The sequence below is a fragment of the Oryctolagus cuniculus genome, chromosome 19, assembly GCF_051225735.1.
Source record: "Oryctolagus cuniculus isolate XC-2025 breed Fujian yellow rabbit chromosome 19, ASM5122573v1, whole genome shotgun sequence".
NCBI lineage: Eukaryota > Metazoa > Chordata > Mammalia > Lagomorpha > Leporidae > Oryctolagus > Oryctolagus cuniculus.
Genome location: NC_142885.1, coordinates 44,255,832 through 44,283,248, shown reverse-complemented (window position 1 = coordinate 44,283,248; position 27,417 = coordinate 44,255,832). Strand labels below are relative to the sequence as shown.

The following is a 27,417-nucleotide window of genomic DNA, read 5'->3' as shown; positions in this document are numbered from 1 at the left end:
GGGCTATATAAGCAGGTCTAGCTAAAGATGGGAGAAAAATCCAAGACCCTCATGAAACACGGTACAGAGATAAGAAAGGAAAGACCAGTAAGAATGAACACCTAGACTTAATATGGGGTCATTTCAACTTCTGGATTTGAACAATCAGGACTAAAAGGAACAGCAAGAGAGGATAATGAGGAAATGGGAACATCAACGATGATTTCCACCAAAGGGTTGTTTCTGAGTAGTCACTGGTCAGCATCTCATAAGAAGAAGCCCAAGGAATGACCCTTGGATGTTAACACTAGTTACTGCCGACCAGAAGGAATGAAGACTGAATTCCCCACATACTGTAAGAACCAAAGTACAAAGCACAATATCTGCAGATTTGGTAATTTTGCATTTTTTAAAACACAGGGACAAACAGGATTTCATTTCATCAACCCAAGTTTTAGAACCAATTATATGGCCACCATTGTGCACACTGTGCAAAGGCAATGGTCCCTGCTCTCTCAGATGTAAAATTATTAATATCATAATTAAAATAATTTCAGCATTTCAAAATCTAATTTAGAAGTAAAAAGAACCTGTATTTAGGTATTCAGAACCTTATAGTTTTATAACTGCTACAAATATACTTCTTAAAATTTTGGAGCCATCTCAGATCTAGTTGCTTCTGATGATAAGCAGATTCTCCATATTCCCAGTTAATATAATGATTTGACTGGGATATGCACATTTGACATGGTATGTCTTCCCATATAACTACAGTCCTAAAGACAATGTAACCGAGCATATTCTCCAGGAGCTTTTTCATGAAATTAGGGAATCACTGGATATCACAGAGGCAGAATTAGAATTCAGTGGGGCAATGACACATATACAACCATCTATTTGGGCTTACCAGTCAATGTTATAACTGCTGTGTTGGAGAAGCTTCAAGGCAAATTGAAATAAACTATCTTAGCAAATTAGGAAAAAACAGGAATTAAAGCCTGCGAGAAGGAACTTCCTCCCTGGATGACCAGATCCATTTTCTCAGCTCCTATCTACTAAGGAGAACTATAAATCCAGAAAATAACACAAGAGACCTGGAAATTAACACAGTGGCTGGGCATCTTAATCGCTCACCTAACAGAAGCTGCCCCACCTAGAGGTCCACCCATCCTGGCACCAGAATTCAGCCAGGTAGGCTCATGCCTCCTGGAAATGCATGTGATACCTCCAAGCACATAAATTTTACAATATACAATTTAAAATATATTTATAACATACAATTTATAATATACAGTAAAAATGTATAACAAAATATAGTACCACATTTATAACACACAACGTAACACTCAGTTTACCCTTCCTTCCCCTGGCTCCTGAAGACCCGGGTGTCCCTAGCCTGTGGCTGGTGCTGGCACGGGATATGCACAAAATGTCCCAGAAGACTTACCAGGTGAGGATGGATGAACCTGAGGGTCCTGGCAAGTCTACTGCCACTCCTCTCAATACCAGCAGGCCGGCGCTTCCTGCAAGTTTGCTTGTGGCCGCTCACCTCCTTGTTCCAAGTCCAGCGCCCAAGCTCCACACACGTTCTGAGGAAGAACACCACAACGCTGGACAGCAAGAAGAGAAAAGAGCAATAGCAGCACTGAGCACCCTTTTTATAAACTAGGTATTTCACAGCATATCAGTTCTGAATGGATTGCCTTCAGGTGCCAACCAATCAGAAGACAAAGACCAAGCCTGCAGGCTGGCACGGGGGCGTGGCTCCAGGCTGCTCCTGAGCTCAAGATGTCAAAAGTTGGCATCGAGGTGAGGCTCCAGGGCGGTGGGGGTCACAGGTCATTTGTTTCATTTTTTTCTTTGAAATTATTCCACAATTCATTTTAAAATTCGAGAGTATTTCTCTAGGTTCAGTACATATTCATCTGCTTTTTCTCTTAAGAGTGTACAAATAAAGTGAAATTTCTTTTATAGGACTCATGCATTGGGAGTGGTGGTGGTTTTTGAACTACTGTATTACAGAAAGAAAACAAGGATAACTGCAGGATTTATGGAAACACGAGAATTTAGAAAAATAGCAAAGTTGCATAAGATCATTCTTTAAAATATTTAAAAAATATTTCTGCCCATAGCATTAGACCTTCAATTGTTTTAGAATGACCCTATGGATAGAATTAATAGAACTTGGCTTGCTAATAATTGGTAGAATGCTGTGCTGCTGGAAGTTAATGAGTAGTGTTTTAGGAATTAAGGTCATTAAATCCCACAACAAAAAAATGAATGAGTTGAGACTTAAAGTCTTGAATGACTTGTATAAGAATACATGAATTACAAAATATTCTTGCACCAAAATAATTATTTTTAATTCCATTTCTTCATCAACTTTTTGAAGTATCCTCATGTATTTTGAAACTCAATAACTTTAAAATATTTAGATTTTGTTTGTATTTATAAATAGGAAAATACAGGATTGCAAACCCAAGTAGTTTCACAAGTATTCCTAATTGAAACACAAAACCAGTCAGCGCTGCGGCTTAATAGGCTAATCCTCCACCTAGCGGCGCCGGCACACTGGGTTCTAGTCCCGGTCGGTCGGGGCGCCGGATTCTGTCCCTGTTGCCCCTCTTCCAGGCCAGCTCTCTGCTGTGGCCAGGGAGTGCAGTGGAGGATGGCCCAAGTGCTTGGGCCCTGCACCCCATGGGAGACCAGGAGAAGCACCTGGCTCCTGCCTTCGGATCAGCATGGTGCGCGGGCCACAGCGCGCCAGCCATGGCGGCCATTGGAGGGTGAACCAACGGCAAAAGGAAGACCTGTCTCTCTCTCTCACTATCCACTCCGCCTGTCCAAAAAAAAAAAAATGAAACACAAAACCAAAACCAACCACTGTGTATGGTATTAAAAGAGATTGATTCAGTACATATTTTTATTTTGCAAATTTTCCGGGTGTATCTGCTATTGACATTTAGCTTATTTACTCCAAGAATTTTGCTGTTTTTATAATTGTATCAAACATTTAATTAAAAGAGCTATCAGCTTGCTTCTAACGCTCTGAAAATGAAAACTGAAGTGTGTCTCAGGGAATCTGGTATTTTTTGGTATTTCCAAGTCAGAGAAGGTCAACTTATTAGTGGTTTTAATCAGTCTTCCCAAAAGTGATCATATTTAGTCTCAAAACTACAAAGCAAAGGATTTTTCACCTTTGCCTTTGAAAATAGTAACAAAAGGCAAAATGTGATGCCTAGTACTTTCTGGTCTCTCATCCAAGCCACGGCTCCCTGCTGCTTCTACCATATTTCCAATCACATCTAGGAATTGCATATTTTATCCCATAATGCAACAATCACGTAACAGTGCTTTGTGTCTGTAGAGGATTTTTCTAAGCTACCAGACACATTCACACATGGTTTCTTTTCCTCCTCACTACAACTATGTTTCCAAGATTGACAGAGAGGGCAAGGCAAGCACAGGGAAGGTGCAAAGCACAGCTAGTTCATGGCAGAGAGGGATCGGGAAGCCCCCTTTTTGGACCACATGGTAATGCTTTGCCTGCAGCCTCCCCAAGGTCATGTGCTTGGGTGGGGGGCTGCCAGAAGCCAACCCTGAGCCAAAGATTGGCTTGACCATGATTTATTAGTTCAAGGTTCTAGGAGTAACGACCAAGCAGGTGGGAGGAGGAAATTAAAGACAACCACCGAGGGTCTCATTAAAGCCATGTCTCAGGCTCAGCCTGATTCCATGGGGATTTCTAGGGAGCAACCCGTCCTGCTTAGAAGCAAGGGAGCAGCTGAGCTTTTGCGCACTCACACCGATCAGCCACTGGTTACAGGGGACTGCAAGGATTAGGAAAACCAGTTCCTAGAATTCACAGTCCCAGTGCCCAGAGGTAACAATCCTGAGGATCCTTGGGCTGAGCCTTGATCAGCCAAACTGATGCACAGGTGGGAAAAGAGCTCCCAGGAGATCCATGTGGGCGGAGCCTGGTGTCCAGCACGGATGCAGTTATCCATGCGGCCAATAGTATGGACTGGGCTCCTCCTATGTGCCAGAGAATTCTATCCAGAGCCCATCTCTGAGATCCTCTTCCTTCAAGTTCACTCTCCTGGATTTTATCTTCTTTACAACACCCACTCCTGCCTGTGTTTCCTCCTCTCTGGATGTTTTCAGGTGTATTGTTTATTTCTTCCTGCTAGAATACAGGTTTCTTAGGAGCTCAAACTCAGCCTGCCGGAAAAGCCCCCTCTGAAGAGTGGATGCTTTCCCCAAGACCTGAAATTCCAAGGATATCCAGCCGCGAGGAGGTTTGGGGGAGACCATTCTAGGCAGACGACATGGGAAGTGCAAGGGCACTGAGGTGGAAATTGGCTTGGAGCTCCCAGAACAAAGAGTGAACTTCAGTGAATGGGAGGGAGGGAGCAGGTGGGAGAGGTCAGGAAATAAAGGGCTCTGCGCACCCTGGTGGGTGGAGCCCTCAGAGAGAGGCCCAGCGCTCACACAGCACCTTTGTGAAGGTGACTGCATCTCCGATCCCAACCTGTCACCCTCTCGCTTAGCAGGGACCTTGTACCTCTTTCAACCAGAGTGTGTGTCATCCATCAGCTGTAAAGGATCTTCCATGGACTAATTTTCTATTCAGCAGTTTGCTGATGAATGCCAAATGGGTATCTGCAGACTTATGTCAACAAGATATGACAGTGCAGCCTTCTAAAGAGAAGCAAACTATCTTCACATTCACGGAACAGCAAACATCTGCAGTGCCACAGCCTCACTGCTGAGCCTACCAAGTCGGATTTGTTTCCTGAACCAGGACTCCAACTGGAGGATGCACCCAGTTTACCCTTTCCCACCCTCTCTGCGCAGGGCTGCACAGACACTGGCACCCTGAAGGCCTTCTCTCTCTTTCTCTGGAGAATAGGGATGACAGGTGATACTGCTCCTGTCTTGTTGATGTGGGAACCACAGCACCATGATGGTGAGCAGGAGCTGTGTCTGAGCAGAAGGAACCAGTGGGAAAGGAAGAACCACTCTGCTCTTCTGTGTCCCTTGAAGAAATCTCGGGTGATGAGGCCAATCTGAATGCCAGGGAAGAGAAGCTAGGAGCTTTAGCAATACCTTTTTTTTTTTTTTTCATGTTGCAGATGATGAATTCAAGGCAAGAAGGACATAAGATATATACATGATCAGAGGTCACAGAGCTAGGAGGTACCCACGGTCCAGAGCTCCTCCTACCCTGAGTTTCTCCCTGCCCAGGCTCGTGGGCCTTCCTCGACACCACCCTCTCTTTGAAAGCATGACTTTCAACATGGGCTCTACAGTGCTCCTGAATGCTAGGTTCTCAGCAGGCATCCTCAGCACGATCATATGAATATGGGGCATGGACACCTGGGGTAACTGTTCTTCCAAACTAGATCCGGAGCCGTTTAGACCCAGGAGAACGACGCTTAAGGTCTGTTCCTAAGTTTTTTAAGGACAATCCAACTTGAGTTAAGAAAAACCTTCTGCTTTTGTGCTTTAGAGTTGCTAAGTCTGGATGATAGGTGCCTGAGTCAGTTCCTTGTCAGGCTAGCAGGTAAGACCCAGCCTCAAAGAGACATACAGATGACCTTACCTTTTTGTCACTGAGGCTGGTCACTTGGTCCACGAATTCCTCCTGGACCATGAAAGTAGCCAGGTTGGCTGTGTAGCTGGCCAGGAATATGACAGCAAAGAAGGCCCATGCAGATACCATGATCTTGCTGATGGTCCCTTTCAGATTCTGGACGGGCACAGAATTGTTGAACACCAGGCCCCAGAGGAGCCATATCACTTTCCCAATGGTGAAAGAAGGCCCACTGGGTGCTGCAAGAGCCGGAAAGGACAGCCTCAGTGTTTTCTCAAAATGCACACGTGGAAGCGATGCAGTGGCTCCTCCTCCACCCCGTGACTTCCCTGCACTGTCCACTCCAACTTCCTCCAGTCCATGACTTACTCACACTGTCCCCTCCATCCCCCCCCACCCCGTGACTTCCCCGCACTGTCCCCTCCTTCTTCCTCTAGCCCATGACTTCCCTACACTGTCCCCTCCTTCTTCCTCTAGCCCATGACTTCCCTACACTGTCCCCTCCATCCTCCTCCAGCCCATGACTTCCCTACACTGTCCCCTCCATCCTCCTCCAGCCCATGACTTCCCTACACTGTCCCCTCCATCCTCCTCCAGCCCATGACTTCCCTACACTGTCCCCTCCATCCTCCTCCAGCCCATGACTTCCCTACACTGTCCCCTCCTTCTTCCTCTAGCCCATGACTTCCCTACACTGTCCCCTCCTTCTTCCTCTAGCCCATGACTTCCCTGCACTGTCCCCTCCATCTTCCTCCAGCCTGTGGCTTCCCTACACTGTCCCCTCCATCCTCCTCCACCCCATGACTTCCCCGCACTGTCCCCTCCATCTTCCTCCAGCCTGTGGCTTCCCTACACTGTCCCCTCCATCCTCCTCCACCCCATGACTTCCCCACACTGTCCCCTCCATCCTCCTCCACCCCGTGACTTCCCCACACTGTCCCCTCCATCTTCCTCCAGCCTGTGGCTTCCCTACACTGTCCACTCTATCCTCCACCAACCTGTGACTTCCGTGTACTGCCCACAACATCCTGCTCCAGCCCGTGACTTCCACTCACTGTCCCCTCCATCCTCCTCCAACCTGTGACTTCCTCGCACTGTCCACACCATACACCTCCAGCCCGTGACTTCCCCTCACCGTCCCCTCCATCCTCCTCCAGCCCATGACTCTCCAGCATGCACTGGACTCCCTTCTGTGTTCCCACCACCAAGCTCATCCTCCCATTGGGGTCTTTGTACCTGCTGTGCCCTCTGCCTGGAGGGCTCCTCCCTCAGCCCTTCACACATCTGGCTCTTCTCATCCTTCCTCTATAACCTTCAACCTTAACTGTGTGTGACAATACATGCCTCATACCCCTTTATACCCCAGCTCACTCTCCAACTGCACCACCACATTTACACCCATCACCAGACTTGTCACAGCACAGGGCAGACCTGTTCCTTCATTGGTTGAGTCATTTTATAACTACAAAGTCTTTGCTTCCCAGTTCCCTGATACAGTCCCTGTACCCAACACTATGCCTAATGCATGAACTGCATTTTATACACACACACATTTCTTTCTTGAAAACTTCATTTCTAACGAAATTGCTAAATATAAATATTTAAGAATATTTCCAACAATATTCTTAAATATTCCATTTCTAACAATATTTCGAACAGTACTCTAAAATGCCATTTAGTTGCAAAGGAATTCAAACAAAGTATTAAGACATCCATCCCTAAAACAAGGATACCTACCTGCCCTTTCTTGTGTCATAGAAGGGCTTATTTATTTATTGCATGATCTACTCAGAATTTAAACACCAAAGAGGCTTAATTTAGTGACCTTGTTGACAAATTTTCTTGGAATCAAAATATGCCTTCATGATCACACTGAACAGTCACGTATTAGACACTTAGAGCCCAGGCCCCAAGATCTGAGGAGTTGCATCTTGTCTAACAACGGCTGTGGCTGGAGTTCGAGACATGGGAGTAAAAGTGACCACATGTTCTCTGTTCACTCAACAGACGTTGGCAACCCATGCTCCATCCTCTTGATTGAGGAGATGAAGATCTAAAGGCCACACCCACTCTATTTAAGTAGCTCTTTATGCAGGAGGAAAGACAAACCATGAACGATAAACATGCGATCAGAATGGAGGCAGGAGTGGCCCAGAGCACCTGCAGAGGCAGGGAGGGCTAGCCCAGCTTGAGGGCTTGCAGGCAGGGACTAAACTGAGGAGATCCATTGTCCTTTAGGGTACAAAGCAAATACTCAGAAAAACATATTACCATCCGACAGTCAGCCTTTTCCTTAGGTGAAAGGATGGTATTTAGCCTTGCATTTGCTTTAGGAATGACTATAACCAGGCCTTGGAATTGCCTATGGAGCTTTCTGCATCCCCAAGTGGTCTGTGGGTTACAGAGATCCCTTAACATATATGCAAGTTCTTTTTTCAATCCCAACAAAAGAGAAAATGGCAGGGATGCAATGCTGGCTTGCTGTCAGAGGTTCAGACTCCACCTCTACAGCATCATGAAATCATACACAAGTTGTGCCCACCCCTGGATCTGGGAGATACAGAAGAGGTGAAAGGAAGGGGAACACACCAGGGAGGGGATAGAATTGAGAGGGAGCCAGAAAAATGTTGTAAAAGAAATCCTTTAAGGAGAGACGTGAGGGTGCTGGGGGTTGACTGAGCACCATGGGTAAGAACACAGCTGGAGTCAGCCGACTCAGTGTGTGAGCCGTACCTCTCCCACGTATTAGCTGGACAACTTCAGCTGTTCTCCAACCTACCCATAACTCAACTCTATCCACTGTCAAAGGCCCTCACCTCAAATGGCTGTGAGAATTTAATGGATGTAAACCTAGTGCATCTCCAGGCAATCATAAACGTAAGCCCATTGTTAATGCTACAGCTATCACAACAGTGTGTTCTGTATTACGTCTTGTTACTGAATGACAGAAGCTGTTGTGAACAGTGGCTTGCACTATCAGACAGGCGTGGGCACATCCAGACCCTTTGGACCACTTGAACACCTGGTTCCAGCTATGCCTGAAGGCCAGCGGCCCCCTCCCCCACAACTGGGCTGCATTCATCTGCCGCCTAGCTTATGGGAGGTCTCCTGCCATTCCTGCCCCCTGTTACATCTTCTTCTTCCCACCTACTTCCCTCTCTCATGAAAACCATGGTGAGACAGCACCACACCCCTGTCACAACGGCTGTTTTCCAAAAGACAGCAGCAGATGCTGGCAAAACTTTTTTTTTATTTGGCAGATACAGTTAGACAGTGAGAGAGAGAGACAGAGAGAAAGGTTTTCTTTCCGTTGGTTCACCACCCAAATGGCCACTTTAGCCGGCGCTGCACCGATCTGAAGCCAGGAGCCAGGGGCTTCTTCCTGGTCTTCTATGCGGGTGCAGGGCCCAAGCACTTGGACCATCCTCCACTACTTTCCCAGGCCACAGAAGAGAGATGGACTGGAGGAGGAGCAGCCAGGACTTGAACTGGCACCCATATGGGATGCTGGCGCTGCAGGTGGAGGATTAACCAAGTGAGCCACGGCGCCAGCCCCAACTGGCAAAACTTTTACACACTGCAGGTGGGAACGCACATCAGGGCAGCCCCTGGGGAAAGCAGTATGGAGATTTCCTTTGAAAGCTAGAAACAGGACTTCCCCATGCAGTCCAGCAATCCCACTAACTGGGTATAGACCCAAAAGCCAGGAACACGTTGTACCAGAGACACCTGCACCACCATGTTTATAGCTGCTTTGTTCACAAGAGCCAAAATATGGAATCAACCGAGGTGTCCATCACCCACTGACAGATAAAAAAGATAGATAAGGAACACACACACACACACACACACACACACACGCGCGGAATACTATTCAGCTATAAAGAAGAATGAAATTCTAGTACTGGCAGCAGAATGCTACAACTGGAAGATGGCGTGCTGGCTTCGTGGTCTTGTCATTTTCTAGTTGTTGAATTCTTTATTTGGCGGAACCAATAAGCTTTTCAGTATCATATAAAATTATATTATCTAAAAAAAAGTATTTTTATATTTTTTAGATTATTTATTTGACAGTCAGAGTTAGAGAGAGATAGAGAGAGAGAGAGAGAGAGAGGTCTTCCATCTGCTGGTTCACTCCCCAGTTGGCCACAACAGCTGGAACTGCACCGATCCAAAGCCAGAAGCCAGGAGCTTCTTCCAAGTCTCCCACATGGGTGCAGGGGCCCAAGGACTTGGCCCATCTTCCACTGCTTTCCCAGGCCATAGCAGAGAGCTGGATCAGAAGTGGAGCAGCTGGGACTCGAACTGGCACCCATATGGGATGCCGGTGCTGCAGGCAGTGACTTTACACAATATGCCACAGTGCCAGCACCATAAAGTATTTTTTAAACAATGATTCCAGGTCAGGTAGAATACCTTATATTTATTATTAATATTTACTTCCTAAGTAGCGAATGGGAGGTTTGATGTCAGGAAATGCATTAGTAAAATCGGCCTGGTCACTCTGCAGTTAGATTTCATTTTTTATTTTGTGACAATAAAAGTTTTTTGTTTCACGGCTGAAAAAAAAAGATTTTGAAAAAAAGAACTTATGACAGCATATGGTGAGAGCTTACAGTGGTGCGGGATCTGCACTGCGGTGCAGCGGGTGAAGCCACTGCCTGAGACATAGGCATCCCATAGGAGGCCAGTTTGAGTCCTGGCTGCTCCACTTCTGATTCAGCTCTCTGCTGTGGCCTGGGAAAACAGTGGACGATGGCCCAAGTTCTTGGGCCCCTGCACCTGCATGGAATACCTGGAAGAAGCTCCTGGCTCCTGGCTTTGGCTTGATCCAGAGCTGGCTGTTGCAACCATTTAGGGAGTAACCCAGTGATGGAAGCTTTCTCTCTCTCTCTCTCTCTCTCTCTCCATCTTTCAAATGAATTTTTAAAAAAATGGGTGCATTGCTACATTTGTCACATGGGAGAAACAGAACCAGTGGTGACAGTAAATGCAGCCCAGGGGCTCGTGACTGGGGTCAAGGCTACAGACAAGGTCACGAGGGAGAAAGACACTGTGTCACACGGGATTTCTGAGACAGGTGGCAAATGACCGATGGAACCAGGACCATGTGTGCGTGACCCGCCTCCCAAAGCCCTTACTTTTCTTCCCAGCTGGTCCGAGGCTGGAAGGATGGAAGGAGGGACCTGATGCAGTCAACAGGGGGCCAGAGCCTTCCCAAGGGACAGCCAGTACCACAGAAGTCAAAGCCAAGAGACGGAGGAAAATTGTGCTCTGATGACATCGCTAGCACGCCTGGATCCAGCTGTGAGCTGGTGACAGCGCTGCTTGGGACTTTAGCAAGCACAAGACACCATGTCTCTTGCACCCAGGCATTCCGCTAGGGCTCTGAGCAACCAGAAATGCACCTGCCATCATGGAGTTTAGAAACTCAAGAGTGGCAACCGACCTGAAATTAGATCGGATGCAGGGAAAACATTACTTCATGCAGCTGTGCTAACATTTACAAAGGAGAAGTATTTGCACAGGTAAAGGGAATAGTCTACCCCGTCCATGTCTGAAGAGACACAAAGTGGGTTCTGGCCAGGCAAGCAAAGAGGAGAGCTGTGGGGAGGAGATTCCAGGAAGCAGGAATGGCACATGCAAAGGCCCTGAGGCATTAAGATAATTTCCTCCTCCATGAACCCAAAGAAGAAAAAGAATGTGTCAGGGCAGAGCAGCTGAGTGTGTCTTTGGGTCTCCATGGCCCAGACAGAGCTTGGCACGTGGTAAATGTGACCGGACATTTGCCAGCTGAGTGAGGGACCCTGCCCGTGCCTCCACCCCTGTGCGCTAGCCCTGTGTCTGGGCTGTGCTGGACCAGGAGGAAGATGTGAGGCTGTACTTGTCCTGGATCACACTCTCTCAGCCTTTCCACTCCCAAAGCTGGACACACACGAGCGTGGACCCCAAACACCAGGTTAAGGCATCAATGTTTGTGGCAAAGACCAGCGTAGCCACCCAAAGCCTGGATCCCTTCTTCCATGGGGCTGAAGACATCCGGGCCTCCTGGGCAGTAGACATGGCCCTGCATGGCTCCTGCAAATGGACAGTCCGAGTTGGGGCTGGAGACCCCGGGCAGGCCTCCTCCGCCCTCCTTCCCAGCTGCCCCCAGGAACTGGGGCCCTGGAAAGACTGGTGGGGGTGTGACCGTGCTACGCAGGAGAGAAACAGCCCTCTGCTCTGCTTCCCTACTGCAGGGTTGCTTTGTACTGCAGCACAGCCCTACGTGGGCTCACATGGGGTCTAGGAAAGGGGCAGGGACCTTGGAGTTTGGAGCAGGAAGTGGCCACATCATGAGGCAGAATGGGGTGCAGCCTTGGCTTCTGGTGGCACAGGGATGGATGGTGACTCAGAAAGGGGAGCTTGGGGCTGGCACTTTGGCATAGCGAATGAAGCCAGTGCCTGCAGTGCCGGCATCCCATATGGGCATCAGTTCCAGTCCCGGCTGCTCCACTTCCACTCCAGTTCCCTGCTATGGCCTGGGAAAGCAGTAGAAAATGGCCCAAGTGCTTGGGCTCCTGCTCCCACATGGCAGGAGTTCTTTGCGCCTGGCTTTGGGCCTAGCCCAGACTTGGCTATCGTAGCCATCTTGGGGAGTGAACCAGGGGATAGAAGCGCTCTGTGTGTGTGTGTGTGTGTGTGTATGTGTGTGTGTGTGTAAAACTCTGCCTTTCAAATCAATCAATCTTTTTTTAAAAAGGGGTGCTCACCCCAAGAAAGGCGGTCAGCCGAGTCACAACCACTCCGATCGGTGACAATTCTGGTCTGGTCTGTCCCCGTCACAAAGGAGAGACTGAGGCAGCTGGGGTGGCAGCCACAGAGCCTCCCTGGCCTGGGGCCTTGGAGCAGAATGCGACCATTCTGATCATTCTAGAACACATCTCTGGGAAGAGCCGGGTCATGAATGGATCAGGCTTGGGGCACCACAGAACCCCTGTCTCAACTGCCCAGCTAGGATGCCAAGGCCAGGAAGCCTCCCAGGAAGGAAGCAGTGGGCGTGGCTATGTTCCAATAAAACTTTATTTATAGACGCAGGCCAGAGGCCCCACGATGTAAGCAGGCCAAGCAGTCCAAGCTGCATACTTGCCAAAGGCTGTGCCGGGGGCAGAGCATTGTGGCACAGCGGCTTAAGCCACTGCTTGGGACGCACATCCAGTGCTGGAGGGAATCCCAGCCACTCCACTTCTGATCCAGCTCCCTGCGGATGTGTCCTGGGAGGCAGCCAATGACAGCACAAGTGCCTGGGTGCACTTGGGAGCCTCAGATGGTGCTCTGGGCTCCTGGCTTTGGCCTGACCCAGCCCTGGCTGTTGTGGGCATTTGGGGAGAGAATCAGCAGATGGAAGGACTTTCTCTCTCTCTCTCTCTCTCTCTGTCTCAATCTCTCTCTTGATCTCTATGGCTCTCTCTCTCTCTCTCTCTCTCTCTCTCACACACACACACACACACACCCCACTCCTGTCTCTCTGCCTTTAAATGGTCAAGATGCTAAGTTTCAGGTTATGTGTTTTTCATCGCAATTAAAAATTAAAATTGAAGAAGCAATACAAAGCAGGATTTGCCTCCTGGGCTCCAGTTTGCCAGGCTTTGTTCCAGAACATCTGAGCCGAGAGCCCCCGGGAGGCACCGGCCACCCAGCCACGAGGCAGGCTCTGCCGACGCAGCCCACACCGCCTGTGAGCGGTGAGTGGGAGAGGGGAGCTGAAACCGTGAGGAGACTGCGCAGCCATGGCCCACCTGCACGTATTTCTAAACAGTCTGGAACAGTCACAGCTGAAGCGATCTTTAGCTGGGGCCGGTGCTGTGGCGCAGTGGGTTAAGCCACCACTTGCGACACTGGCATCCCATATCGGAGGGCTGGTTCCAATCCCAGACGCTCTGCTTCTAATCCAGCTTCCTGCCAACATGCCTGGGAGGCAGCAGAGGATGGCTCCAGTGTTTGGGCCCCTGCACCCACATGGGAGACCTGCAGGAGCTCCTAGTTCCTGGTTTCAGCCTGACCCAGCCCCAGATGTTGCAGCCATTTGGGGAATGAAACAGCAGATGGAAGATCTAATTCTCTCTCTCTCTCTCTCTCTCTCTCTCTGTTTTTCTGTCTCTACTATCATCTATATCTATGTATCATTCATCTATCCATCTATCTGTATCTCTCATTTATATCTCTCTACCACTCTTGTCTTTCAAATAGATAAATTTCTTTTATAAAAAACCCCTTAGCAAGATTTGCTCGGGGCAAAGCCATCTCCTGAGGTCAGAGGCTAAGTCCTTCCAAGTCCTCTCCCTGCCCGCTGGGGCCCAGGCTGCCTCTCCTTTGGAGATGACCACTCAAGGTGCCCAGACACAGAGAGCCCGGGACAGAAACGGGACACTGGCCTTCCAGCAAAGCTCCTGCTGACTTCTGGGCAAACCGAGTCAGGGCAGCTTTGATGACGGGGAACATCCAACTGGCCCCTCCCCTCCCATTAGAAGCTCCAAGGGCAGCAGAACCCAACGATGAAGGCCAGCGGCGAGGCCTCATTCCAGGGTCCCGTGTCACTCAGAGCTGATCTTCTTTTTAGATTTATTTATTGATTTGTAAAGCAGAGTTACAGAAGGGAGGGGGGGTCTTCCATCCGCTGGTTAATTCCCCAGATGACCGCCATGGCTGGAGCTGTGCTGATCCAAAGCCAGGAGCCAGGAGCTTCCTCCAGGTCTCCCATGTGGGTGCAGGGGCACAAGGACTTGGGCCAACTTCTACTGATTTCCCAGGCCATAGCAGAGAGCTGGATGGGAAGTGGAGCAGCCAGGACTTGAACCGGTGCCCATATGGGATGCTGGCACTGCAGGTGGTGGCTTTACCCACTACCCCACAATGCCACCAGCTAGGCTGATCATTTTTAAAAGCATGGATGTTGGGGCTCCTGCAATACCAGCATTCCACATGAGGGCACCGGTTCAAGTCTCGGCTGCTCCACTTCTGATGGAGCTTATCAGAAGTGCTTATATCAAAATGTGAGCACAGCCAACCCCGGATGGCATCGCTGGCTCCTGGCTTCAGCCTGCCCCAGTCCTGGTTGTTGCAGACATTTGGGGAATGAACCAGCAGATAGAAGATATTTCTCTCTCTCTTTCTCTCTCCCCCTCTCCTTACCTTCCTCCCTCCCTCCCCTCTATGTCACTCTGCCTTTTCAAATAAATAAATCTTTAAAAACATAATTCAGGCAGACACAGGTGGGAAAACTGTAAGGAATGGCAGGGAATGGCTCACCCAGAATGAAGGAGTGATGCCAGCCCTGGGGAGAGAACGGAGGGGCACACAGAGCATCTAAGACTCACTCACATTCTAACCCTTAGCTCAAGTAATGAGTACATGGGTCTTTCATTGTTATTCCTTAGACTATAGAGATGCATTCTGAACATTCTTTCATATCAATGATTTTCTTATTGAGGCTGAAAGCAGGTGTTTAAGGATTGATCCTTAAATGCCCACCACCTGGGTCTTTAATTCTCTGAAATTTCTCCTGGAGGCACAAGATGGCTGCTGCAGCGCGAGACATCACATTGTCACCCAACCACTTTCAAATACAAGAATAGGGAACACTCAGGATTGTAAGGAAGACTTCACTCACTTTTCCATCCATTTGTCGGACTGGAAAGAGGACTGAGAGGGAGAGGGCATGGCCATTGGGCAAGAAGCCTGTCACAATCCACCTCCTCTTCTGGGCAGGTCAAGGGCACTGCCCCACTGCCAATGTCCTCCAGTCCACCAACAACTCTGGCACGAGGCACTCACAGCCACGCGCCGCCAGGCTCTTGGCTGTTCACAGGCAACAGCCACTGGGAGGGGAAAATAAAACAATCTATGAGGCTGCAAAATGCAATAATGAATGATAACAGGCCCCGGAACAGCAGGGGAGGATTATTGGGAAATCAGCTAAGAGCTTATGCTGATGGCAGGAGCTGGGAGAGTGGCTGAGTGTGGCCTTAAACTTGCAGGAAGAGATGTCTTGGCAGGGGTGGGGGGTGGCTCCCACACTTACTGGCTGGGGACCTCCAGTTCCTGAAGCTCATAGAGACCCAGCTTCCTCGGCCGTACAACAGGAATGAAAACAGGACAAATGGGATTAAATGAGACACGGGGAGATGACACACGAGCCGGGGCTGCCAAGCACAGCTGTTCCGGTTGTGCATAAAACAAGGGCACTTAGAGCTGAGACTGAGAAGGGCTGCAAACTCACCCGCTTTCCATGCCCAGAGCCGGGGGCTGGGGTGGGCACTAGGTGCCACAGCTGGGTCGCCACTTGGGATGCTCACGTCCCATGCCCGGAGGGCCTGGTTCAAACCCTCGCTCCTCCACTTCCCACCCAGCTTCCTGCTGATGTACACTCTGGGAGGCAGCAGGTGATGGCCCAAGTACCCGGAAGGAGCTCCTGGTCCCTGGCTTCAGCCCGGCCCAGCCCTGGATGTTGAAGGCAATTAGGGACTGAGCCAGCAGATGGGAGACATCTCTCTCTTCCAAATTAGAAATAAACAAAGGGGGGAGGGCCGGACCCAAGATGGCGGAATAGTGAGGGCGCGCACCAATAGTCCAGGAAAATTTAGTTTAATAAAAGTGGAGTTACAGTAGCCTCAGAAAAAGGATCAGGAAAAAATTGCAGAGGAAGCGCTACTGGATCTAGTGGCTGTGACTTGGAGGACCTACTGGGAGAACAAGGTCGCCCACCTCGCGGAAGCCGAGCCGCAGCGTCTGCGTGCCAGTGCAGGAAGGGGAGTGGATGTAACACAGATACCAGCGGGGAGAGTTGGGACACCCAGGACTCCGAGTCCACACATTGGCACTGGAAGGGGAAGTGAGCTCAGTAACCTGAGACATTGGCGGGGAAACGGCGGTCAGAATCTAGAGGGGAGCAGGAAAGTTCACCAGACTGACTACAGGAGAGAAGGAAAAAAGGTGGGGGGTTTCTCTCTCCGCCAACCTTGCAAAGGTTGCAAGGTTGCAAGGTTTGCAAGAGTATGCAAGGTTTGCAAGAGATAAAGAGCAGGCCCCCACTCTGGATTTGCATAACAACAGGGAAGAGCTAAGGAACTGAGTCGTTACAATTCAGTAGCCTAGGCAACCCAGTGGGAGTCCAGAGGAGAAACGGAGCCTGCACAGACTCTTTGGGTAGAAGCCAGAGATCGGAAGCTAAATACCAAAGGGACACTAACCCACTGTTGGTGGGAATGCAAACTGGTCAAGCCACTATGGAAGTCAGACTGGAGATTCCTCAGAAACCTGAAGATAACCCTACCGTTCGACCCAGCCATCCCACTCCTTGGAATTTACCCAAAGGAATTTAAATTGGCAAACAAAAAAGAGGTCTGCACCCTAATGTTTATTGCAGCACAATTCACAATAGCGAAGACCTGGAACCAACCTAAATGCCCATCAACGATAGACTGGATAAAGAAATTATGGGATATGTACTCTTTAGAATACTATACCGCAGTAAGAAACAACGAAATCCAGTCATTTGCAACAAAATGGAGGAATCTGGAACACATCATGCTGAGTGAAATAAGCCAGTCCCAAAGGGACAAATACCATATGTTCTCCCTGATCGGTGACGACTGACTGAACACCAAGAGGGAAACCTGTTGGAGTGAGGTGGACACTATGGGAAACGGTGGCTTGATCAGCATAGCCCTGACTGTTAATGAACAACTAAATACATTATCCCTCTTAGTAGTTTTTTTTATCTGTTCTACTTAATATGACTGGTTTAGATCTGTAATTGATGCACAGTTATTCTTAAGTGTTGAAAATTAACTGAAATGTGATCCCTGTTGAACATGGTGGTGGGAATGGGAGAGGGAAGAGATGTATAATTTGGGACATGCCCAGGCTGACTTGCCCCAAGTGGTGGAGTTGGAAGCATACCAGGGGATTCCAATTCAATCCCATCAAGGTGGCATGTACCAATGCCATCTCACTGTTCCAGGTGATCAGTTTCAGTTCACAGTTGGTCATGGTGAAGGGACTGGGAGTCAAAGGGAGCACATAGACAAGTCTAGTACCTGCTAACGCTAACTGATGGAGTAAATAAAGGGGAGAGTGATCCAACATGGGAAGTGAGATACTCAGCAGACTCATAGAATGGCAGATGTCCTAAATAGCACTCTGGCCTCAGAATCAGCCCTAAAGGCATTTGGAGCTGGCTGAAAAGCTCATGAGAGTATTTCAGGCATGGAAAGCCAAGACACTCTGGCAAAAGATCTCTGCGAGTGAGATCCCAGTGGAAAGAACAGGCCATCAAAGAAGGAGGTACCTTTCTCTGAAGGGAGGAGAGAACCTCCACTTTGACTATGAGCTTGTCTAAACAAGATAAGAATCGGAGAACTCAGAGGGCTTCCATAGCCTTGGAAACTCATGACTGGAGCATAGGGAGATTACTGATGCCATAGACAGGAGTGTCAATTGGTAAAGTCAACAACAGGAGTCACTGTGCACTTACTCCTCATGTAGGATCTCTGTCCTTAATGTGCTGTACATTGAGATTTAATGCTATAACGAGTACTCAAACAATATATTTCACTTTGTGTTTCTATGGGGGTGCAAACTGTTGAAATCCTTACTTAATGCATACTAAACGGATCCTCTGTAAAAAAAAAAAAAAAAAATTATCAATTCCCAACTTGACTCTCACTGGGATTAAACATGACAATAGGTCTGCTCTGATTTCATCATCATTTTAAAAAATCATCTATTATTTTTCACTTTATGTTTCTGTGTGGGAGCAAACTGTTGAAATCCATACTTAATGTATACTAAGCTGATCTTCTGTATATTAAGATAATCGAAAATGAATCTTGATGTGAATGGAAGGGGAGAGGGAGTGGGAAAGGGGAGGGTTGTGGGTGGGAGGGACGGTATGGGGGAAAGCCATTGTAATCCATAAGTCGTACTTTGGAAATTTATATGCATTAAATAAAAGTTTAAAATAAATAAATAAATAAATAAATACCATCAATTCTGCACAGCCGTGCCGTGCGGTATTACTTCCCTCCTGAATGAATAAATAAATAAATAAAGAGAGAGAGATTTACCACGCATAACCTGAGGGTGTCACCTTTGCACACCCATAACCCAGAAGAACCAAGCAGAGCTCTCAGGCCACACCCATCTCAAGCCTCCAAGGCTCCTCCAACAGCAGGCAGTCCACTTAACACAGACATAGTATAAAATAAAAAAAATTTAAAAAAATGCACAGTGACAAAAGAAGAATTAACTATGCCAAGCAACAAACACAGAAATCGAGGGAACAAGATCAACGATGACACTATGATGCCTCCAAATAAACAAAACACCCCAAGCCAAGATTATGAAGATGATGAGATAGAAGAAATGCAAGATACAGATTTCAAAAAATTAATGATAAGAACATTTAGAAGTTTTCAAAAGCAAATCCTTGAACTACAGAAATCCTTATTGGACAGGATTGAAAATCTCTCTCGTGAAAATGAAATTTTAAGGAAGAATCAAAATGAAACGAAACAACTAGTAGAACAGTAAAGTGTGATAGTGAAGAGAAATCAAAATGAAATGAAGAGCTCAATAGATCAAATGACAAACACATTAGAGAGCCTTAAAAACAGAATGGGTGAAGCAGAAGAGAGAATATCGGACTTAGAAGACAGAGAACAGGAAAGGATACAGTCAAACCAAAGAAAAGAAGAGGAAACTAGAAATCTAAAAAATATTGTGGGGAATCTACAGGATACTATTAAAAAAACCAACATTCGAGTTCTAGGAGTTCCTGAAGGCATGGAGAGAGAGAAAGGATTAGAAGGCCTTTTTAGTGAGATACTAGCAGAGAACTTTCCAGGTTTGGAGAAGGACAGAGACATCCTAGTACAGGAAGCTCATAGAACCCCCAGTAAACATGAGCAAAAGAGATCCTCACCAGGACACGTGGTAATTAAACTTACCACAGTGAAACATAAAGAAAAGATCCTAAAATGTGCAAGAGAGAAATGTCAGATTACTCTCAGAGGATCTCCAATCAGACTCACAGCAGACTTCTCATCAGAAACACTACAGGCTAGGAGGGAATGGCGAGACATAGCACAGGTGCTAAGAGAGAAAAATTGCCAGCCCAGAATATTATATCCTGCTAAGCTCTCATTTGTGAATGAAGGTGAAATAAAGACCTTTCATAGCAAACAGAAATTGAAAGACTTTGTTGCCACTCGTCCAGCCCTGCAAAAGATACTTAAAGATGTGCTACACTCAGAAACACAGAAACACGGCCATCAATATGAAAGAAGGTAAAGGAAGAAAAACCACCAGTAAAATAGCATGGGAAGCTCAAAGCATATACTAGAAAATATCTCCAGGAAAATGGCAGGGCAAAGTCACTACGTATCAATAGTCACATTAAACATTAAGTATTAACTCTTCAGTTAAAAGACACCTATTGGCTGACTGGCTGAAGGAACACAACACAACTATTTGTTGCCAACAAGAAACACATCTCTCTAACAAAGAGGCATGCAGACTGAAAGTGAAAGGTTGGAAAAAGATATTCCATGCCAACAGAAACCAAAAAAAAGCAGGTGTAGCCATATTAATATCAGACAAAATAAACTTTAATACAAAAACTGTTAAGAGAGACAAAGAGGGACACTATATAATGATTAAGGGTTCAATTCAACAGGAAGATGTAACTATTATAAATGTATATGCACCTAATTATAGGGCATCGGTCTATTTAAAAGATATGTTAAGGGACTTAAAGGGAGATTTAGATTCCAATACAATAGTACTGGGGGACTTCAATACTCCACTCTCAGAAATAGACAGATCATCCAGACAGAAGATCAACAAGGAAACAGCAGATTTAATCGACACTATTGCCCAAATGGATCTAACAGATATCTACAGAACTTTCAATCCTACATCTAAAGACTTTACATTCTTCTCAGCAGTGCATGGAACCTTCTCTAGGATTGATCACATACTAGGTCATAAAGCAAGTCTCAGCAAATTTAAAAGAATTAGAATCACACCATGAAGCTTCTCAGACCACGGCAGAATGAAGCTGGAAATTAGCAACTCAGGAAACCCTAGAAAGTATGCAAACACATGGAGACTGAACAACATGCTCCTGAATGAACACTCGGTCATTCAAGAAATCAAAAGAGAAATCAAAAACTTTCTGGAAGTAAATGAAGACAACAACACAACATATCAAAACTTATGGGATACAGCAAAAGCAGTATTGAGAGGCAAATTTATAGCAATAGGTGCCTATACCAAGAAATTGGAAAGGTACCAAATAAATGAGCTTTCAGCGCATCTCAAGGACCTAGAAAAACTGCAGCAAACCAAACGCAAATATAGTAGGAGAAGAGAAATAGTTAAAATCAGAGAAGAAATTAACAGGATTGAATCTAAAAAAAAAATTACAAAAAATCAGTCAAGCGAGAAGCTGGTTTTTTGAAAAAATAAACAAAATTGACATCCCATTGGCCCAACTAACTAAAAAAAGAAGAGAAAAGACCCAAATCAATAAAATCAGAGATGAAAAAGGAAACGTAACAACAGACACCATAGAAATAAAAAGAATCATCAGAAATTACTATAAGGACTTGTATGCCAGCAAACAGGAAAACCTATCAGAAATGGATAGATTCCTGGACACATGCAATCTACCTAAATTGAACCATGAAGACATAGAAAACCTAAATAGACCCGTAACTGAAACAGAAATTGAAACAGGAATAAAGGCCCTCCCAACAAAGAAAAGCCCAGGACCAGATGGATTCAATGCTGAATTCTACCAGACATTTAAAGAAGAACTGATTCCATTTCTTCTCAAACTATTCAGAACAATCGAAAAAGATGGAATCCTCCCAAATTCTTTCTATGAAGCCAGCATCACCTTAATCCCTAAGCCAGAGAAAGATGCAACACTGAAAGAAAATTATAGACCAATATCCCTGATGAACTTAGACGCAAAAATCCTCAATAAAATTCTAGCCAATAGAATAAAACAACACATCAGGAAAATCATCCACCCAGACCAAGTGAGATTCATCCCTGGTATGCAGGGATGGTTCAACATTCGCAAATCAATCAATGTGATTCACCACATTAACAGACTGCAGAAGAAAAACCATATGATTATCTCAATAGATGCAGAGAAAGCATTCGATAAGATTCAACACCCTTTCATGATGAAAACTCTAAGCAAATTGGGTATAGAAAGAACGTTCCTCAATATAATCAAAGCAATTTATGAAAGGCCCACAGCCAGCATCCTATTGAATGGGGAAAAGTTGGAAGCATTTCCACTGAGATCTGGCACCAGACAGGGATGCCCACTCTCACCACTTCTATTTAACATAGTTCTGGAAGTTTTAGCCAGAGCCATCAGACAAGAAAAAGAAATTAAAGGAATACAAATTGAGAAGGAAGAAGTCAAACTATCCCTCTTTGCAGACGATATGATTCTTTACTTAGAGGATCCAAAGAACTCTACTAAGAGACTATTGGAACTCATAGAGGAGTTTGGCAAAGTGGCAGGATATAAAATCAATGCACAAAAATCAACAGCCTTTGTATACACAAGCAATGCCACCGCTGAGAAAGAACTGCTAAGATCAATCCCATTCACAATAGCTACAAAAACAATCAAATACCTTGGAATAAACTTAACCAAGGACGTTAAAGATCTCTACGATGAAAATTACAAAACCTTAAATAGAAGAGGATACTAAAAAATGGAAAAATCTTCCATGCTCATGGATTGGAAGAATCAACATCATCAAAATGTCCATTCTCCCAAAAGCAATTTATAGATTCAATGCAATCCCAATCAAGATACCAAAGACATTCTTCGCAGATCTAGAAAAAATGATGCTGAAATTCATATGGAGGCACAAGAGACCTCGAATAGCTAAAGCAATCTTGTACAACAAAAACAAAGCCGGAGGCATCACAATACCAGATTTCAGGACATACTACAGGGCAGTTGTAATCAAAACAGCATGGTACTGGTACAGAAACAGATGGATAGACCAATGGAACAGAATTGAAACACCAGAAATCAATCCAAACATCTACAGCCAACTTATATTTGATCAAGGATCTAAAACTAATTCCTGGAGCAAGGACAGTCTATTCAATAAATGGTGCTGGGAAAACTGGATTTCCACGTGCAGAAGCATGAAGCAAGACCCCTACCTTACACCTTACACAAAAATCCACTCAACGTGGATTAAAGACCTAACTCTATGACCTGACACCATCAAGTTATTAGAGAACATTGGAGAAACCCTTCAAGATATTGGCACAGGCAAAGAATTTCTGGAAAAGACCCGGGAGGCACAGACAGTCAAAGCCAAAATCAACTATTGGGATTGCATCAAATTGAGAAGTTTCTGTACTGCAAAAGAAACAGTCAGGAGAGTGAAGAGACAACCAACAGAATGGGAAAAAATATTTGCAAACTATGCAACAGATAAAGGGTTAATAACCAGAATCTACAAAGAGATCAAGAAACTCCACAAAAACAAAACCAACAACCCACTTAAGAGATGGGCCAAGGACCTCAATAGACATTTTTCAAAAGAGGAAATCCAAATGGCCAACAGGCACATGAAAAAATGTTCAAGGTCACTAGCAATCAGGGAAATGCAAATCAAAACCACAATGAGGTTTCACCTCACCCCGGTTAGAATGGCTCACATTCAGAAATCTACCAACAACAGATGCTGGCGAGGATGTGGGGAAAAAGGGACACTAACCCACTGTTGGTGGGAATGCAAACTAGTCAAGCCACTATGGAAATCAGTCTGGAGATTCCTCAGAAACCTGAATATAACCCTACCGTTCGACCCAGCCATCCCACTCCTTGGAATTTACCCAAAGGAGTTTAAATTGATAAACAAAAAAGCGGTCTGCACCCTAATGTTTATTGCAGCACAATTCACAATAGCCAAGACCTGGAACCAACCTAAATGCCCATCAACGGTAGACTGGATAAAGAAATTATGGGATATGTATTCTTTAGAGTACTATACCGCAGTAAGAAACAACGAAATCCAGTCATTTGCAACAAAATGGAGGAATCTGGAACACATCATGCTGAGTGAAGTAAGCCAATCCCAAAGGGACAAATACCATATGTTCTCCCTGATCGGTGACAACTGACTGAACACCAAAGGGGAAACCTCCTGAAGTGAAGTGGACACTATGAGAAATGGTGACTTGATCAGCATAGCCCTGACTGCTGATGGACAACTTAATACATTATCCCTCATAGTATTTTTTTTTGTCTGTTCTACTTGATATGACTGGTTTAATTCTGTAATTATCACACAGTTATTCTTGAGTGTTGAAAATTAACTGAAATGTGATCCCTGTTGAATGTAAGAGTGGGAATAAGAGAGGGAAGAGATGTGTAATTTGGGGCATGCTCGGGCTGACTTGCCCCAATTGGTAGAGTTGGAAACATACCACGGGATTCCAATTCAATCCCATCAAGGTGGCATGTGCCAATGCCATCTCGCTATTCCAGGTGATCAATTTCAGTTCACAATTGATCATAATGAAAGGACTGAGAGTCAAGGGGAGCACATGGGCAAGTCTAGTATCTGCTGACACCAACCGATAGAATGGATAAAGGGGAGAGTGGTCCAGCATGGGAAGTGAGATGCTCAGCAGACTCATAGAATGGCGGATGTCCTAAATAGCACTCTGGCCTCAGAATCAGCCCTGAAGGCACTCGGATCTGGCTGAAAAGCCCATGAGAGTATTTCAGGCATGGAAAGCCAAGACACTCTGGCAAAAAGATCTCTGTGAGTGAGATCCCAGTGGAAAGAACAGGTCTTCAAAGAGGGAGGTGCCTTTCTCTGAAGGGAGGAGAGAACCTCCACTTTGACTATGACCGTGTCTAAACAAGATAAGAGTCGGAGAACTCAGGGGGCTTCCATAGCCTTGGAAACTCATAACTGGTGCATAGGGAGATTACTGATGCCATAAACAGGAGTGTCAACTTGTGAAGTCAACGGCAGGAGTCACTGTGCACTTACTCCTCATGTAGGATCTCTGTCCTTAACGTGCTGTACACTGAGGCTTAATGCTATAACGAGTACTCAAACAGTATATTTCACTTTGTGTTTCTATGGGGGTGCAAACGATTGAAATCTTTACTTAATGTACACTAAACTGATCTTCTGTAAAAAAAAAAAATTATCAATTCCCAACTTGACTCTCACTGGGATTAAACATGACAATAGGTCTGATCTGATTTCATCATCATTTAAAAAATATCATCTATTATTTTTCACTTTATGTTTCTGTGTGGGAGCAAACTGTTGAAATACTTACTTAAGGTATGCTAGACTGATCTTCTGTATATTAAGATAATCGAAAATGAATCTTGACGTGAATGGAGGGGGAGAGGGAGTGGGAAGGGGGGGGGTTGTGGGTGGGAGGGACGGTATGGGGGGGGAAGCCATTGTAACACATGAGTCGTACTTTGGAAATTTATATTCATTAAATAAAAGATAAAAAAAAAACAGCATGGTACTGGTACAGAAACAGATGGATAGACCAATGAAACAGAATTGAAACACCAGAAATCAACCCAAACATCTACAGCCAACTTATATTTGATCAAGGATCTAAAACCAATTCCTGGAGCAAGGACAGTCTATTCAATAAATGGTGCTGGGAAAACTGGATTTCCACGTGCAGAAGCATGAAGCAAGACCCCTACCTTACACCTTACACAAAAATCCACTCAACGTGGATTAAAGACCTAAATCTACGACCTGACACCATCAAGTTATTAGAGAACATTGGAGAAACCCTTCAAGATATTGGCACAGGCAAAGAATTTCTGGAAAAGACCCGGGAGGCACAGGCAGTCAAAGCCAAAATCAACTATTGGGATTGCATCAAATTGAGAAGTTTCTGTACTGCAAAAGAAACAGTCAGGAGAGTGAAGAGACAACCGACAGAATGGGAAAAAATATTTGCAAACTATGCAACAGATAAAGGGTTAATAACCAGAATCTACAAAGAGATCAAGAAACTCCACAAAAACAAAACCAACAACCCACTTAAGAGATGGGCCAAGGACCTCAATAGACATTTTTCAAAAGAGGAAATCCAAATGGCCAACAGGCACATGAAAAAATGTTCAAGGTCACTAGCAATCAGGGAAATGCAAATCAAAACCACAATGAGGTTTCACCTCACCCCGGTTAGAATGGCTCACATACAGAAATCTACCAACAACAGATGCTGGCGAGGATGTGGGGAAAAAGGGACACTAACCCACTGTTGGTGGGAATGCAAACTGGTCAAGCCACTATGGAAGTCAGTCTGGAGATTCCTCAGAAACCTGAAGATAACCCTACCATTCAACCCAGCCATCCCACTCCTTGGGATTTACCCAAAGGAATTTAAATTGGCAAACAAAAAAGCGGTCTGCACCCTAATGTTTATTGCAGTACAATTCACAGTAGCCAAGACCTGGAACCAACCTAAATGCCCATCAACGGTAGACTGGATAAAGAAATTATGGGATATGTATTCTTTAGAATACTATACCGCAGTAAGAAACAACGAAATCCAGTCATTTTCAACAAAATGGAGGAATCTGGAACACATCATGCTGAGTGAAATAAGCCAGTCCCAAAGGGACAAATACCATATGTTCTCCCTGATTGGTGACAACTGACTGAACACCAAAAAGGAAACCTGTTGAAGTGGAATGAACACTATGAGAAACGGTGACTTGATCAGCATAGCCCTGACTGTTAATGAACAACTTAATACATTATCCTTCTTAGTAGTTTTTTTTGTCTGTTCTACTTAATATGACTGGTTTAATTCTATAATTAATACACAGTTATTCTTAAGTGTTGAAATTTAACTGAAATGTGATCCCTGTTAAACATAAGAGTGGGAATAAGAGAGGGAAGAGATGTACAATTTGGAACATGCTCAAGCTAACTTGCCCCATATGGTAGAGTTAGAAACATACCAGGGGGCTCCAATTCAATCCCATCAAGGTGGCATGTACCAATGCCATCTCACTAGTCCAAGTGATCAATTTCAGTTCACAATTGATCATAGTGAAAGGACTAAGAGTCAAAGGGAGCACATAAACAAGTCTAGTACCTCCTAATACTAACCGATAGAATAAATAAAGGGGAGAGTGATCCAACATGGGAAGCGAGATACTCAGCAGACTCATAGAATGGCGGATGTCCTAAACAGCACTCTGGCCTCAGAATCAGCCCTAAAGGCATTCGGATCTGGCTGAAAAGCCCATGAGAGCATTTCAGGCATGGAAAGCCAAGACACTCTGGCAAAAAAAAAAAAAAAAACTAAATGAAAGATCTCTGTGAGTGAGATCCCAGTGGAAAGAACAGGTCTTCAAAGAAGGAGGTACCTTTCTCTGAAGGGAGGAGAGAACCTCCACTTTGACTATGACCTTGTCTAAACAAGATAAGAGTCAGTGAACTCAAGGAGCTTCCATAGCCTTGGAAACTCATGACTGGAGCATGGGGAGATTACTGATGCCATAAACAGGAGTGTCAATTTGTAAAGTCAACAACAGGAGTCACTGTGCACTTACTCCTCATGTAGGATCTCTGTCCTTAATGTGCTGTACATTGAGACTTAATGCTATAACGAGTACTCAAACAGTATATTTCACTTTGTGTTTCAATGGGGGTGCTAACTGTTGCAATCTTTACTTAATGTATACTAAACTGATCTTCTGTAAAAAAAAAAAAAAGAAATTATCAATTCCCAACTTG

The 27,417-nt window shown here is 45.5% G+C and overlaps 1 protein-coding gene across 1 annotated transcript in view; it reads right to left on the bottom strand.

Moving 5' to 3' along the window:
- Positions 1–1,432: 1,432 nt before the first annotated feature.
- LOC108176799 (germ cell-specific gene 1-like protein) overlaps positions 1,433–27,417 on the bottom strand; it is a 68,099-nt gene continuing 42,114 nt past the window's right edge. Inside the window, exons 2-3 of the mRNA XM_070064935.2 lie at positions 5,585–5,814; positions 1,433–1,589 (exon numbers count right to left, since the gene is read on the bottom strand). Coding sequence (XP_069921036.2) covers positions 1,479–1,589; positions 5,585–5,814 — 341 coding nt within the window. The 3' untranslated portion in view covers positions 1,433–1,478. The remainder of the gene's footprint in view (positions 1,590–5,584; positions 5,815–27,417) is intronic.